This window comes from Heptranchias perlo, unplaced genomic scaffold (assembly GCF_035084215.1).
Source record: "Heptranchias perlo isolate sHepPer1 unplaced genomic scaffold, sHepPer1.hap1 HAP1_SCAFFOLD_113, whole genome shotgun sequence".
NCBI classification, from domain to species: Eukaryota; Metazoa; Chordata; class Chondrichthyes; order Hexanchiformes; family Hexanchidae; genus Heptranchias; species Heptranchias perlo.
In genome coordinates, this window is record NW_027138352.1 from 635796 (window position 1) to 653065 (window position 17270).

The 17270-nt window shown below is 53.3% G+C and overlaps 1 protein-coding gene across 1 annotated transcript in view; it reads left to right on the forward strand.

Annotated features, from left to right (window-relative positions):
- The window catches only part of LOC137307843 (collagen alpha-1(V) chain-like), a 522869-nt gene that overhangs the window by 371962 nt on the left and 133637 nt on the right, over positions 1–17270 (forward strand). The window contains exon 21 of the mRNA XM_067976930.1: positions 6898–6951. Within this exon, the coding sequence (XP_067833031.1) occupies positions 6898–6951 (54 nt within the window). The remainder of the gene's footprint in view (positions 1–6897; positions 6952–17270) is intronic.

The following is a 17270-nucleotide window of genomic DNA, read 5'->3' on the forward strand; positions in this document are numbered from 1 at the left end:
ATACCACTTCACCCCACTCCCTCTCTCCCAATTCCCCTTCACCCCACTCCCTCTCTCCCAATACCCCTTCACCCCACTCCCTCTCTCCCAATACCCTTCACCCCACTCCCTCTCTCCCAATACCCTTCACCCCACTCCCTCTCTCCCAATTCCCCTTCACCCCACTCCCTCTCTCCCAATACCCTTCACCCCACTCCCTCTCTCCCAATACCCTTCACCCCACTCCCTCTCTCCCAATACCCCTTCACCCCACTCCCTCTCTCCCAATTCCCCTTCACCCCACTCCCGCTCTCCCAATACCCCTTCACCCCACTCCCTCTCTCCCAATACCCTTCACCCCACTCCCTCTCTCCCAATACCCCTTCACCCCACTCCCTCTCTCCCAATTCCCCTTCACCCCACTCCCTCTCTCCCAATACCCCTTCACCCCACTCCCTCTCTCCCAATACCCCTTCACCCCACTCCCTCTCTCCCAATACCCCTTCACCCCACTCCCTCTCTCCCAATACCCCTCCACCCCACTCCCTCTCTCCCAATACCCCTTCACCCCACTCCCTCTCTCCCAATACCCCTTCACCCCACTCCCTCTCTCCCAATACCCCTTCACCCCACTCCCTCTCTCCCAATACCCCTTCACCCCACTCCCTCTCTCCCAATACCCCTCCACCCCACTCCCTCTCTCCCAATACCCCTTCACCCCACTCCCTCTCTCCCAATACCCCTTCACCCCACTCCCTCTCTCCCAATACCCCTTCACCCCACTCCCTCTCTCCCAATTCCCCTTCACCCCACTCCCGCTCTCCCAGTTCCCCTTCACCCCACTCCCTCTCTCCCAATACCCCTTCACCCCACTCCCTCTCTCCCAGTTCCCCTTCACCCCACTCCCTCTCTCCCAATTCCCCTTCACCCCACTCCCTCTCTCCCAATACCCCTTCACCCCACTCCCTCTCTCCCAGTTCCCCTTCACCCCACTCCCTCTCTCCCAATACCCCTTCACCCCACTCCCTCTCTCCCAATACCCCTTCACCCCACTCCCACTCTCCCAGTTCCCCTTCACCCCACTCCCTCTCTTCCAATACCCCTTCACCCCACTCCCTCTCTCCCAATACCCCTTCACCCCACTCCCTCTCTCCCAATTCCCCTTCACCCCACTCCCTCTCTCCCAATACCCCTTCACCCCACTCCCTCTCTCCCAGTTCCCCTTCACCCCACTCCCTCTCTCCCAATACCCCTTCACCCCACTCCCTCTCTCCCAATACCCCTTCACCCCACTCCCACTCTCCCAGTTCCCCTTCACCCCACTCCCTCTCTTCCAATACCCCTTCACCCCACTCCCACTCTCCCAGTTCCCCTTCACCCCACTCCCTCTCTTCCAATACCCCTTCACCCCACTCCCTCTCTCCCAATTCCCCTTCACCCCACTCCCTCTCTCCCAATACCCCTTCACCCCACTCCCTCTCTCCCAATTCCCCTTCACCCCACTCCCTCTCTCCCAATACCCCTTCACCCCACTCCCTCTCTCCCAATACCCCTTCACCCCACTCCCTCTCTCCCAATACCCCTTCACCCCACTCCCTCTCTCCCAATACCCCTTCACCCCACTCCCTCTCTCCCAGTTCCCCTTCACCCCACTCCCTCTCTCCCAATACCCCTTCACCCCACTCCCTCTCTCCCAATTCCCCTTCACCCCACTCCCTCTCTCCCAATACCCCTTCACCCCACTCCCTCTCTCCCAATACCCCTTCACCCCACTCCCTCTCTCCCAATACCCCTTCACCCCACTCCCTCTCTCCCAGTTCCCCTTCACCCCACTCCCTCTCTCCCAATACCCCTTCACCCCACTCCCTCTCTCCCAATACCCCTTCACCCCACTCCCTCTCCCAATACCCCTTCACCCCACTCCCTCTCTCCCAGTTCCCCTTCACCCCACTCCCTCTCTCCCAATACCCCTTCACCCCACTCCCTCTCTCCCAATACCCCTTCACCCCACTCCCACTCTCCCAGTTCCCCTTCACCCCACTCCCTCTCTTCCAATACCCCTTCACCCCACTCCCTCTCTCCCAATTCCCCTTCACCCCACTCCCTCTCTCCCAATACCCCTTCACCCCACTCCCTCTCTCCCAATACCCCTTCACCCCACTCCCTCTCTCCCAGTTCCCCTTCACCCCACTCCCTCTCTCCCAGTTCCCCTTCACCCCACTCCCTCTCTCCCAATACCCCTTCACCCCACTCCCTCTCTCGCAATACCCCTTCACCCCACTCCCTCTCTCCCAATACCCCTTCACCCCACTCCCTCTCTCCCAATACCCCTTCACCCCACTCCCTCTCTCCCAGTTCCCCTTCACCCCACTCCCTCTCTTCCAATACCCCTTCACCCCACTCCCTCTCTCCCAGTTCCCCTTCACCCCACTCCCTCTCTCCCAATTCCCCTTCACCCCACTCCCTCTCTCCCAATTCCCCTTCACCCCACTCCCTCTCTCCCAATACCCCTTCACCCCACTCCCTACCCCCCAATACCCCTTCACCCCACTCCCTCTCTCCCAATACCCCTTCACCCCACTCCCTCTCTCCCAATACCCATTCACCCCACTCCCTCTCTCCCAATTCCCCTTCACCCCACTCCCTCTCTCCCAATACCCCTTCACCCCACTCCCTCTCTCCCAGTTCCCCTTCACCCCACTCCCTCTCTCCCAATACCCCTTCACCCCACTCCCTCTCTCCCAATACCCCTTCACCCCACTCCCTCTCTCCCAGTTCCCCTTCACCCCACTCCCTCTCTCCCAATACCCCTTCACCCCACTCCCACTCTCCCAATTCCCCTTCACCCCACTCCCTCTCTTCCAATACCCCTTCACCCCACTCCCTCTCTCCCAATACCCCTTCACCCCACTCCCTCTCTCCCAGTTCCCCTTCACCCCACTCCCTCTCTCCCAATACCCCTTCACCCCACTCCCTCTCTCCCAATACCCCTTCACCCCACTCCCATTCTCCCAATACCCCTTCACCCCACTCCCTCTCTCCCAGTTCCCCTTCACCCCACTCCCTCTCTCCCAATACCCCTTCACCCCACTCCCTCTCTCCCAATACCCCTTCCCCCACTCCCTCCCTCTCAATACCCCTTCACCCCACTCCCATTCTCCCAATACCCCTTCACCCCACTCCCTCTCTCCCAATACCCCTTCACCCCACTCCCTCTCTCTCAATACCCCTTCACCCCACTCCCTCTCTCCCAATACCCCTTCACCCCACTCCCTCTCTCCCAATACCCTTCACCCCACTCCCTCTCTCCCAATACCCCTTCACCCCACTCCCTCTCTCCCAATTCCCCTTCACCCCACTCCCTCTCTCCCAATACCCCTTCACCCCACTCCCTCTCTCCCAATACCCCTTCACCCCACTCCCTCTCTCCCAATACCCCTTCACCCCACTCCCTCTCTCCCAATACCCCTTCACCCCACTCCCATTCTCCCAATACCCCTTCACCCCACTCCCTCTCTCCCAGTTCCCCTTCACCCCACTCCCTCTCTCCCAATACCCCTTCACCCCACTCCCTCTCTCCCAATACCCTTCACCCCACTCCCATTCTCCCAATACCCCTTCACCCCACTCCCTCTCTCCCAATACCCCTTCACCCCACTCCCTCTCTCCCAATACCCCTTCACCCCACTCCCTCTCTCCCAATACCCCTTCACCCCACTCCCTCTCTCCCAATACCCCTTCACCCCACTCCCTCTCTCCCAATACCCCTTCACCCCACTCCCTCTCTCCCAATACCCCTTCACCCCACTCCCATTCTCCCAATACCCCTTCACCCCACTCCCTCTCTCCCAATTCCCCTTCACTCCACTCCCTCTCTCCCAATACCCTTCACCCCACTCCCTCTCTCCCAATACCCCTTCACCCCACTCCCTCTCTCCCAATACCCCTTCACCCCACTCCCATTCTCCCAATACCCCTTCACCCCACTCCCTCTCTCCCAATTCCCCTTCACTCCACTCCCTCTCTCCCAATACCCCTTCACCCCACTCCCTCTCTCCCAATTCCCCTTCACCCCACTCCCTCTCTCCCAATACCCCTTCACCCCACTCCCTCTCTCCCAATTCCCCTTCACCCCACTCCCATTCTCCCAATACCCCTTCACCCCACTCCCTCTCTCCCAATTCCCCTTCACTCCACTCCCTCTCTCCCAATACCCCTTCACCCCACTCCCTCTCTCCCAATTCCCCTTCACCCCACTCCCTCTCTCCCAATACCCCTTCACCCCACTCCCATTCTCCCAATTCCCCTTCACCCCACTCCCATTCTCCCAATACCCTTCACCCCACTCCCGCTCTCCCAATTCCCCTTCACCCCACTCCCTCTCTCCCAATTCCCCTTCACCCCACTCCCTCTCTCCCAATACCCCTTCACCCCACTCCCTCTCTCCCAATACCCCTTCACCCCACTCCCGCTCTCCCAATACCCCTTCACCCCACTCCCTCTCTCCCAATACCCCTTCACCCCACTCCCTCTCTCCCAATACCCCTTCACCCCACTCCCTCTCTCCCAATACCCCTTCCCCCACTCCCTCCCTCCCAATACCCCTTCACCCCACTCCCTCTCTCCCAATACCCCTTCACCCCACTCCCTCTCTCCCAATACCCCTTCACCCCACTCCCTCTCTCCCAATACCCCTTCACCCCACTCCCTCTCTCCCAATACCCCTTCACCCCACTCCCTCTCTCCCAATACCCTTCACCCCACTCCCTCTCTCCCAATACCCCTTCACCCCACTCCCTCTCTCCCAATACCCCTTCACCCCACTCCCTCTCTCCCAATACCCCTCCACCCCACTCCCTCTCTCCCAATACCCCTCCACCCCACTCCCTCTCTCCCAATACCCCTTCACCCCACTCCCTCTCTCCCAATACCCTTCACCCCACTCCCTCTCTCCCAATACCCCTTCACCCCACTCCCTCTCTCCCAATACCCTTCACCCCACTCCCTCTCTCCCAATACCCCTTCACCCCACTCCCTCTCTCCCAATACCCCTTCACCCCACTCCCTCTCTCCCAATACCCCTTCACCCCACTCCCTCTCTCCCAATACCCCTTCACCCCACTCCCTCTCTCCCAATACCCCTTTGCCTCATTATCCCAAGTCATTTGCCTTGTTATCCATCTCCCAAGCGTATTATGGCCTAATGGTTCTGGTCGTCGACCAGCATCCTCGAGGCTGGGGATTGAATCCCACCGAGGCAATCAGTGAAACTGAATTCACTAAATCTGATCACTTGTGGCTGTACAAATGACCATGAGAGCTGCCAAATTGTCATGAGCACTGAAATGGTTCACTAATGTCCTTTAGGGATGGAGGCTTCGACCTCGACCTGGTCTGACCTACATGTGACTCCAGTCCCACGGTATGTGGTTGACTCAATACTCTCAGGGCACCATGGGATGGGCACTAATTGCTGCCTTGCCAGCATCGCACACATCCCAAGAGGAAAAATTCTCCTCCAAAGTCCCTTCCCCCTGCTTACTCCTCCCCCAAATAACCCCATTAACTTGCTACCTCTCCCACTTCCTTCAAAAGCCCCTTGGAACCTGCCTGTTGGACTGGGTCCCCCAATGTATTCCTGTCCCTTCAGATAAAGTGCACAGAGACATAATACTACACATGGGGCCATGATAAGGTTGTTATGGCGACTGCACTTGCATTGTAAATGGACGTGGCTCTTTGTAACCGAGTCAAGCTAAGAGAAAACCCCCATTGATGCCAGCCTGGGTCAATCCAAACCAGGATTGGGGCCTGTGGAGACCTGGCCCTATCAAACGGACATGTCTCCATTATCCGTCTGTGGCTGCACTGTGTCCCATCTACAGGATGCACTGCAGCAACTCCCCAAGGATTCTTCGACAGCACCTCCCAAACCCGAGACCTCTACCACCTAGAAGGACAAGGGCAGCAGGTGGGAACACCACCACCTCCAAGTCCCCCTCCGAGTCACACACCATCCCGACTTCCTTCATGGTCGCTGGGTCAAAATCCTGGAACGCCCCGCCTAACAGTTCACCACACGGACTGTAACGGTTCAAAAAGAAGGCCCAGCACCACCTTCTCACGGGCAACTAGGGAATGGGCAATAAATGCCCGCCTTGCCAGCTACGCCTGCATCCCGAGAATGAATAAAGGAAATCTGGAGGAGTCAGACTGGGTCACCTAACCAAGGCTCTGGAATTGTCGAGTAGACAGATATGGCCCAGTATCTAAGGGAGTGACACTGAGACAATATAACTCAGCATTTGGGTTAATGAAGTACTTACTGTACAGAAGTAAAGGTAATTCAAGTTCCAGGGTTGTGGGATGGGCATTCAAGCCTTGAGCCTTGATTTACTTGTTCAGTAATGGGGCCCGACACCAGCACCTGCCAGGAGCATCTGTAGCCCAACGTGTCTCAGGCGCTCTGGTTTGGGTGAAGATCCTACACCCGGACACTGAAGAAGAAAATCTGGGCTTCATCTTCAAGCAGCTACAGGACCTAGGCTGGGTCAACGTGCCCTGCGATCTGGGCTATTGCGAGATCTTGCCTGTTGGTTTCCTGTGTTATGAAAGTCCCACAGCGCTCACTTTAAGGTAATGAGACAGGTTTTACCTTGTTTGTCCATTGCTCCTATGTACGATCGCCGTGTGGCCCTCTGACCATTAACTTCCCCATTAATAGATAACCCTGTCAGGCGAACTCCATCTGCCTGAATGCTAAAGAAGGTCAAAGCTTGAACATCAGAAGGAGCAGAGGCCGTAGGCAGTCTAAGGTTTAATTACCTCACCACAACACCTCATAGTTTGATCAACTGTGCTTTGTGGTGTACAAGTATTTATTCTAAAATATATCTCTCTCCTCTCTTTATCTCCAAGGGACCAAGAGGACTGCTCGGACCCAAAGGACCCCCTGGACTGCAAGGACCTCCTGTGAGTGACTGCGGAAACAAAAAAGAATACTTTCAAATGTTTTCGATGAAATTTCAATTTCTCTGTTGGAAGAAAATTTTATTCAAAACAAAATGAGGTCCTCTGATCAGGAATGGGGTGTCCTGTTCCCGAGTAGACAGTGTGTAGGTGATGGACCCTCTCATTCTCTCCTAGTCCCAATCACTGTGTAGGTGATGAACCCTCTCATTCTCTCCTAGTCCCAATCACTGTGTAGGTGATGAACCCTCTCATTCTCTCCTAGTCCCAATCACTGTGTAGGTGATGAACCCTCTCATTCTCTCCTAGTCCCAATCACTGTGTGGGTGATGGACCCTCTCATTCTCTCCTAGTCCCAATCAGTGTGTAGGTGATGAACCCTCTCATTCTCTCCTAGTCCCAATCAGTGTGTAGGTGATGAACCCTCTCATTCTCTCCTAGTCCCAATCACTGTGTAGGTGATGAACCCTCTCATTCTCTCCTAGTCCCAATCACTGTGTAGGTGATGGACCCTCTCATTCTCTCCTAGTCCCAATCACTGTGTGGGTGATGAACCCTCTCATTCTCTCCTAGTCCCAATCACTGTGTAGGTGATGAACCCTCTCATTCTCTCCTAGTCCCAATCAGTGTGTAGGTGATGAACCCTCTCATTCTCTCCTAGTCCCAATCAGTGTGTAGGTGATGGACCCTCCCATTCTCTCCTAGTCCCAATCAGTGTGTAGGTGATGGACCCTCCCATTCTCTCCTAGTCCCAATCATTGTGTAGGTGATGAACCCTCTCATTCTCTCCTGGTCCCAATCATTGTGTAGGTGATGAACCCTCTCATTCTCTCCTGGTCCCAATCATTGTGTAGGTGATGAACCCTCTCATTCTCTCCTGGTCCCAATCATTGTGTAGGTGATGAACCCTCTCATTCTCTCCTGGTCCCAATCATTGTGCAGGTGATGAACCCTCTCATTCTCTCCTGGTCCCAATCACTGTGCAGGTGATGAACCCTCCCATTCTCTCCTAGTCCCAATCAGTGTGTAGGTGATGGACCCTCCCATTCTCTCCTAGTCCCAATCACTGAGTGCGTGATGGACCCTCCCATTTCTCCTAGTCCCAATCACTGTGTTGGTGATGGACCCTCTCATTCTCTCCTGGTCCCAATCACTGTGTAGGTGATGAACCCTCTCATTCTCTCCTAGTCCCAATCACTGTGTAGGTGATTAACCCTCTCATTCTCTCCTAGTCCCAATCACTGTGTGGGTGATGAACCCTCCCATTCTCTCCTAGTCCCAATCACTGTGTGGGTGATGGACCCTCTCATTCTCTCCTAGTCCCAATCACTGTGTAGGTGATGAACCCTCTCATTCTCTCCTAGTCCCAATCAGTGTGTAGGTGATGAACCCTCTCATTCTCTCCTGGTCCCAATCACTGTGTGGGTGATGGACCCTCCCATTCTCTCCTGTTCCCAATCACTGTGTGGGTGATGGACCCTCCCATTCTCTCCTGGTCCCAATCAGTGTGTGGGTGATGAACCCTCTCATTCTCTCCTAGTCCCAATCAGTGTGTAGGTGATGAACCCTCTCATTCTCTCCTAGTCCCAATCAGTGTGTAGGTGATGAACCCTCTCATTCTCTCCTACTCCCAATCACTGTGTGGGTGATGAACCCTCCCATTCTCTCCTAGTCCCAAACACTGTGTGGGTGATGAACCCTCTCATTCTCTCCGAGTCCCAATCAGTGTGCAGGTGATGAACCCTCTCATTCTCTCCTAGTCCCAATCACTGTGTCGGTGATGGACCCTCTCATTCTCTCCTAGTCCCAATCACTGTGTGGGTGAAGAACCCTCTCATTCTCTCCTAGTCCCAATCACTGTGTGGGTGATGAACCCTCTCATTCTCTCCTAGTCCCAATCAGTGAGCAGGTGATGGACCCTCCCATTCTCTCCTAGTCCCAATCACTGTGTGTGTGATGGACCCTCCCATTCTCTCCTAGTCCCAGTCACTGTGTAGGTGATGGACCCTCCCATTCTCTCCTAGTCCCAATCAGTGTGTAGGTGATGGACCCTCTCATTCTCTCCTACTCCCAATCACTGTGTAGGTGATGAACCCTCTCATTCTCTCCTACTCCCAATCACTGTGTGGGTGATGAACCCTCCCATTCTCTCCTAGTCCCAATCACTGTGTGGGTGATGAACCCTCTCATTCTCTCCTAGTCCCAATCACTGTGTGGGTGATGAACCCTCTCATTCTCTCCTAGTCCCAATCACTGTGTGGGTGATGAACCCTCTCATTCTCTCCTAGTCCCAATCACTGTGTGGGTGATGAACCCTCTCATTCTCTTCTAGTCCCAATCACTGTGTGGGTGATGAACCCTCTCATTCTCTTCTAGTCCCAATCACTGTGTGGGTGATGAACCCTCTCATTCTCTTCTAGTCCCAATCACTGTGTGGGTGATGAACCCTATCATTCTCTTCTAGTCCCAATCACTGTGTGGGTGATGAACCCTCTCATTCTCTCCTAGTCCCAATCAGTGTGTGGGTGATGGACCCTCTCATTCTCTCCTAGTCCCAATCACTGTGTGGGTGATGAACCCTCTCATTCTCTCCTAGTCCCAATCAGTGTGTAGGTGATGAACCCTCTCAATCTCTCCTAGTCCCAATCACTGTGTGGGTGATGGAACCTCTCATTCTCTCCTAGTCCCAATCAGTGTGTAGGTGATGGACCCTCCCATTCTCTCCTAGTCCCAATCACTGTGTGGGTGATGAACCCTCTCATTCTCTCCTAGTCCCAATCACTGTGTAGGTGATGGAGCCTCCCATTCTCTCCCAGTCCCAATCAGTGTGTAGGTGATGAACCCTCTCATTCTCTCCGAGTCCCAATCACTGTGCAGGTGATGAACCCTCCCATTCTCTCATAGTCCCAATCAGTGTGTAGGTGATGGACCCTCCCATTCTCTCCTAGTCCCAATCAGTGTGTAGGTGATGAACCCTCTCATTCTCTCCTGGTCCCAATCATTGTGTAGGTGATGAACCCTCTCATTCTCTCCTGGTCCCAATCATTGTGTAGGTGATGAACCCTCTCATTCTCTCCTGGTCCCAATCATTGTGTAGGTGATGAACCCTCTCATTCTCTCCTGGTCCCAGTCATTGTGTAGGTGATGAACCCTCTCATTCTCTCCTGGTCCCAATCACTGTGCAGGTGATGGACCCTCCCATTCTCTCCTAGTCCCAATCACTGAGTGCGTGATGGACCCTCCCATTCTCTCCTAGTCCCAATCACTGTGTAGGTGATGGACCCTCTCATTCTCTCCTGGTCCCAATCACTGTGTAGGTGATGAACCCTCTCATTCTCTCCTAGTCCCAATCAGTGTGTAGGTGATGAACCCTCTCATTCTCTCCTGGTCCCAATCACTGTGTGGGTGATGAACCCTCTCATTCTCTCCTAGTCCCAATCACTGTGTGGGTGATGAACCCTCCCATTCTATCCTAGTCCCAATCACTGTGTGGGTGATGGACCCTCTCATTCTCTCCTAGTCCCAATCACTGTGTTGGTGATGAACCCTCTCATTCACTCCTGGTCCCAATCACTGTGTGGGTGATGGACCCTCCCATTCTCTCCTGGTCCCAATCACTGTGTGGGTGATGGACCCTCCCATTCTCTCCTGGTCCCAATCAGTGTGTGGGTGATGAACCCTCTCATTCTCTCCTAGTCCCAATCAGTGTGTAGGTGATGAACCCTCTCATTCTCTCCTAGTCCCAATCAGTGTGTAGGTGATGAACCCTCTCATTCTCTCCTAGTCCCAATCACTGTGTGGGTGATGAACCCTCCCATTCTCTCCGAGTCCCAATCACTGTGTGGGTGATGAACCCTCTCATTCTCTCCGAGTCCCAATCAGTGTGCAGGTGATGAACCCTCTCATTCTCTCCTAGTCCCAATCACTGTGTCGGTGATGGACCCTCTCATTCTCTCCTCGTCCCAATCACTGTGTGGGTGATGAACCCTCTCATTCTCTCCTAGTCCCAATCACTGTGTGGGTGATGAACCCTCTCATTCTCTCCTAGTCCCAATCACTGTGTGGGTGATGGACCCTCCCATTCTCTCCTAGTCCCAATCACTGTGTAGGTGATGGACCCTCCCATTCTCTCCTAGTCCCAATCAGTGTGTAGGTGATGGACCCTCTCATTCTCTCCTACTCCCAATCACTGTGAAGGTGATGAACCCTCTCATTCTCTCCTACTCCCAATCACTGTGTGGGTGATGAACCCTCTCATTCTCTCCTAGTCCCAATCACTGTGTGGGTGATGAACCCTCTCATTCTCTCCTCGTCCCAATCACTGTGTGGGTGATGAACCCTCTCATTCTCTTCTAGTCCCAATCACTGTGTGGGTGATGAACCCTCTCATTCTCTTCTAGTCCCAATCACTGTGTAGGTGATGAACCCTCTCATTCTCTCCTAGTCCCAATCACTGTGTAGGTGATGGACCCTCTCATTCTCTCCTAGTCCCAATCACTGTGTAGGTGATGAACCTTCTCATTCTCCCCTAGTCCCAATCAGTGTGTAGGTGATGGACCCTCCCATTCTCTCCTAGTCCCAATCACTGAGTGGGTGATGGACCCTCCCTTTCTCTCCTAGTCCCAATCACTGTGTGGGTGATGGACCCTCCCATTCTCTCCTAGTCCCAATCACTGAGTGGGTGATGGACCCTCCCATTCTCTCCTAGTCCCAATCAGTGTGTCGGTGATGAACCCTCTCATTCCCTCTCACTCCCAATCACTGTGTGGGTGATGAACCCTCTCATTCTCTCCTAGTCCCAATCACTGTGTAGGTGATGAACCCTCTCATTCTCTCCTAGTCCCAATCACTGTGTGGGTGATGAACCCTCTCATTCTCTCCTAGTCCCAATCACTGTGTAGGTGATGGACCCTCTCATTCTCTCCTAGTCCCAATCACTGTGTAGGTGATGGACCTTCTCATTCTCCCCTAGTCCCAATCAGTGTGTAGGTGATGGACCCTCCCATTCTCTCCTAGTCCCAATCACTGTGTGGGTGATGGACCCTCTCATTCTCTCCTAGTCCCAATCACTGTGTGGGTGATGAACCCTCTCATTCTCTCCTAGTCCCAATCACTGTGTGGGTGATGAACCCTCTCATTCTCTCCTAGTCCCAATCACTGTGTGGGTGATGGACCCTCTCATTCTCTCCTAGTCCCAATCACTGTGTGGGTGATGAACCCTCTCATTCTCTCCTAGTCCCAATCATTGTGTGGGTGATGGACCCTCCCATTCTCTCCTAGTCCCAATCAGTGTGTAGGTGATGAACCCTCTCATTCTCTCCTAGTCCCAATCACTGTGTGGGTGATGAACCCTCTCATTCTCTCCTAGTCCCAATCACTGTGTGGGTGATGAACCCTCTCATTCTCTCCTAGTCCCAATCAGTGTGTAGGTGATGAACCCTCTCATTCTCTCCTAGTCCCAATCACTGTGTGGGTGATGAACCCTCCCATTCTCTCCTAGTCCCAATCACTGTGTGGGTGATGGACCCTCTCATTCTCTCCTAGTCCCAATCACTGTGTAGGTGATGAACCCTCTCATTCTCTCCTCGTCCCAATCACTGTGTGGGTGATGGACCCTCCCATTCTCTCCTAGTCCCAATCACTGTGTGGGTGATGAACCCTCTCATTCTCTCCGAGTCCCAATCAGTGTGCAGGTGATGAACCCTCTCATTCTCTCCTAGTCCCAATCACTGTGTCGGTGATGGACCCTCTCATTCTCTCCTAGTCCCAATCACTGTGTGGGTGATGAACCCTCTCATTCTCTCCTAGTCCCAATCACTGTGTGGGTGATGAACCCTCTCATTCTCTCCTAGTCCCAATCAGTGTGCAGGTGATGGACCCTCCCATTCTCTCCTAGTCCCAATCACTGTGTGGGTGATGGACCCTCCCATTCTCTCCTCGTCCCAATCACTGTGTAGGTGATGGACCCTCCCATTCTCTCCTAGTCCCAATCAGTGTGTAGGTGATGGACCCTCTCATTCTCTCCTACTCCCAATCACTGTGTAGGTGATGAACCCTCTCATTCTCTCCTACTCCCAATCACTGTGTGGGTGATGAACCCTCTCATTCTCTCCTAGTCCCAATCACTGAGTGGGTGATGGACCCTCCCATTCTCTCCTAGTCCCAATCAGTGTGTAGGTGATGAACCCTCTCATTCCCTCTCACTCCCAATCACTGTGTGGGTGATGAACCCTCTCATTCTCTCCTAGTCCCAATCAGTGTGTAGGCGATGGACCCTCTCATTCTCTCCTAGTCCCAATCACTGTGTGGGTGATGGACCCTCTCATTCTCTCCTAGTCCCAATCACTGTGTGGGTGATGAACCCTCTCATTCTCTCCTAGTCCCAATCACTGAGTGGGTGATGGACCCTCCCATTCTCTCCTAGTCCCAATCAGTGTGTAGGTGATGAACCCTCTCATTCCCTCTCACTCCCAATCACTGTGTGGGTGATGAACCCTCTCATTCTCTCCTAGTCCCAATCAGTGTGTAGGCGATGGACCCTCTCATTCTCTCCTAGTCCCAATCACTGTGTGGGTGATGGACCCTCTCATTCTCTCCTAGTCCCAATCAGTGTGTAGGTGATGAACCCTCTCATTCTCTCCTACTCCCAATCACTGTGTGGGTGATGAACCCTCTCATTCTCTCCTAGTCCCAATCACTGTGTAGGTGATGAACCCTCTCATTCTCTCCTGGTCCCAATCACTGTGTGGGTGATGGACCCTCCCATTCTCTCCTGGTCCCAATCACTGTGTGGGTGATGGACCCTCCCATTCTCTCCTGGTCCCAATCAGTGTGTGGGTGATGAACCCTCTCATTCTCTCCTAGTCCCAATCAGCGTGTAGGTGATGAACCCTCTCATTCTCTCCTAGTCCCAATCAGTGTGTAGGTGATGAACCCTCTCATTCTCTCCTAGTCCCAATCACTGTGTGGGTGATGAACCCTCCCATTCTCTCCTAGTCCCAATCACTGTGTGGGTGATGAACCCTCTCATTCTCTCCGAGTCCCAATCAGTGTGCAGGTGATGAACCCTCTCATTCTCTCCTAGTCCCAATCACTGTGTCGGTGATGGACCCTCTCATTCTCTCCTAGTCCCAATCACTGTGTGGGTGATGAACCCTCTCATTCTCTCCTAGTCCCAATCACTGTGTGGGTGATGAACCCTCTCATTCTCTCCTAGTCCCAATCAGTGTGCAGGTGATGGACCCTCCCATTCTCTCCTAGTCCCAATCACTGTGTGGGTGATGGACCCTCCCATTCTCTCCTAGTCCCAATCACTGTGTAGGTGATGGACCCTCCCATTCTCTCCTAGTCCCAATCAGTGTGTAGGTGATGGACCCTCCCATTCTCTCCTACTCCCAATCACTGTGTAGGTGATGAACCCTCTCATTCTCTCCTACTCCCAATCACTGTGTGGGTGATGAACCCTCTCATTCTCTCCTAGTCCCAATCACTGTGTAGGTGATGAACCCTCTCATTCTCTCCTAGTCCCAATCACTGTGTGGGTGATGAACCCTCTCATTCTCTTCTAGTCCCAATCACTGTGTGGGTGATGAACCCTCTCATTCTCTTCTAGTCCCAATCACTGTGTAGGTGATTAACCCTCTCATTCTCTCCTAGTCCCAATCACTGTGTAGGTGATGAACCCTCTCATTCTCTCCTAGTCCCAATCACTGTGTAGGTGATGGACCCTCTCATTCTCTCCTAGTCCCAATCACTGTGTAGGTGATGAACCTTCTCATTCTCCCCTAGTCCCAATCAGTGTGTAGGTGATGAACCCTCTCATTCTCTCCTAGTCCCAATCAGTGTGTTGGTGATGAACCCTCTCATTCTCTCCTAGTCCCAATCAGTGTGTAGGTGATGAACCCTCTCATTCTCTCCTAGTCCCAATCAGTGTGTGGGTGATGAACCCTCTCATTCTCTCCGAGTCCCAATCACTGTGTGGGTGATGGACCCTCTCATTCTCTCCTAGTCCCAATCACTGAGTGGGTGATGGACCCTCCCATTCTCTCCTAGTCCCAATCAGTGTGTAGGTGATGAACCCTCTCATTCCCTCTCACTCCCAATCACTGTGTGGGTGATGAACCCTCTCATTCTCTCCTAGTCCCAATCAGTGTGTAGGCGATGGACCCTCTCATTCTCTCCTAGTCCCAATCACTGTGTGGGTGATGGACCCTCTCATTCTCTCCTAGTCCCAATCACTGTGTGGGTGATGAACCCTCTCATTCTCTCCTAGTCCCAATCACTGTGTGGGTGATGAACCCCCTCATTCTCTCCTAGTCCCAATCACTGTGTGGGTGATGGACCCTCCCATTCTCTCCTAGTCCCAATCAGTGTGTAGGTGATGAACCCTCTCATTCTCTCCTAGTCCCAATCACTGTGTGGGTGATGAACCCTCTCATTCTCTCCTAGTCCCAATCACTGTGTGGGTGATGAACCCTCTCATTCTCTCCTAGTCCCAATCAGTGTGTAGGTGATGAACCCTCTCATTCTCTCCTAGTCCCAATCACTGTGTGGGTGATTAACCCTCTCATTCTCTCCTAGTCCCAATCACTGTGTGGGTGATGAACCCTCCCATTCTCTCCTAGTCCCAATCACTGTGTGGGTGATGGACCCTCTCATTCTCTCCTAGTCCCAATCACTGTGTAGGTGATGAACCCTCTCATTCTCTCCTAGTCCCAATCAGTGTGTAGGTGATGAACCCTCTCATTCTCTCCTGGTCCCAATCACTGTGTGGGTGATGGACCCTCCCATTCTCTCCTGTTCCCAATCACTGTGTGGGTGATGGACCCTCCCATTCTCTCCTGGTCCCAATCAGTGTGTGGGTGATGAACCCTCTCATTCTCTCCTAGTCCCAATCAGTGTGTAGGTGATGAACCCTCTCATTCTCTCCTAGTCCCAATCAGTGTGTAGGTGATGAACCCTCTCATTCTCTCCTAGTCCCAATCACTGTGTGGGTGATGAACCCTCCCATTCTCTCCTAGTCCCAATCACTGTGTGGGTGATGAACCCTCTCATTCTCTCCGAGTCCCAATCAGTGTGCAGGTGATGAACCCTCTCATTCTCTCCTAGTCCCAATCACTGTGTCGGTGATGGACCCTCTCATTCTCTCCTAGTCCCAATCACTGTGTGGGTGATGAACCCTCTCATTCTCTCCGAGTCCCAATCACTGTGTGGGTGATGAACCCTCTCATTCTCTCCTAGTCCCAATCAGTGTGCAGGTGATGGACCCTCCCATTCTCTCCTAGTCCCAATCACTGTGTGGGTGATGGACCCTCCCATTCTCTCCTCGTCCCAATCACTGTGTAGGTGATGGACCCTCCCATTCTCTCCTAGTCCCAATCAGTGTGTAGGTGATGGACCCTCTCATTCTCTCCTTGTCCCAATCACTGTGTGGGTGATGAACCCTCTCATTCTCTCCTACTCCCAATCACTGTGTGGGTGATGAACCCTCTCATTCTCTCCTAGTCCCAATCACTGTGTGGGTGATGAACCCTCTCATTCTCTCCTAGTCCCAATCACTGTGTGGGTGATGAACCCTCTCATTCTCTTCTAGTCCCAATCACTGTGTGGGTGATGGACCCTCTCATTCTCTCCTAGTCCCAATCACTGTGTAGGTGATGAACCCTCTCATTCTCTCCGAGTCCCAATCACTGTGTAGGTGATGGACCCTCTCATTCTCTCCTAGTCCCAATCACTGTGTAGGTGATGAACCCTCTCATTCTCTCCTAGTCCCAATCACTGTGTCGGTGATGGACCCTCTCATTCTCTCCTAGTCCCAATCAGTGTGTAGGTGATGAACCCTCTCATTCTCTCCTAGTCCCAATCACTGTGTAGGTGATGAACCCTCTCATTCTCTCCTAGTCCCAATCAGTGTGTAGGTGATGAACCCTCTCATTCTCTCCTAGTCCCAATCAGTGTGTAGGTGATGAACCCTCTCATTCTCTCCTAGTCCCAATCAGTGTGTGGGTGATGAACCCTCTCATTCTCTCCGAGTCCCAATCACTGTGTGGGTGATGGACCCTCTCATTCTCTCCTAGTCCCAATCACTGAGTGGGTGATGGACCCTCCCATTCTCTCCTAGTCCCAATCAGTGTGCAGGCGATGAACCCTCTCATTCCCTCTCACTCCCAATCACTGTGTGGGTGATGAACCCTCTCATTCTCTCCTAGTCCCAATCAGTGTGTAGGCGATGGACCCTCTCATTCTCTCCTAGTCCCAATCACTGTGTGGGTGATGGACCCTCTCATTCTCTCCTAGTCCCAATCACTGTGTGGGTGATGAAC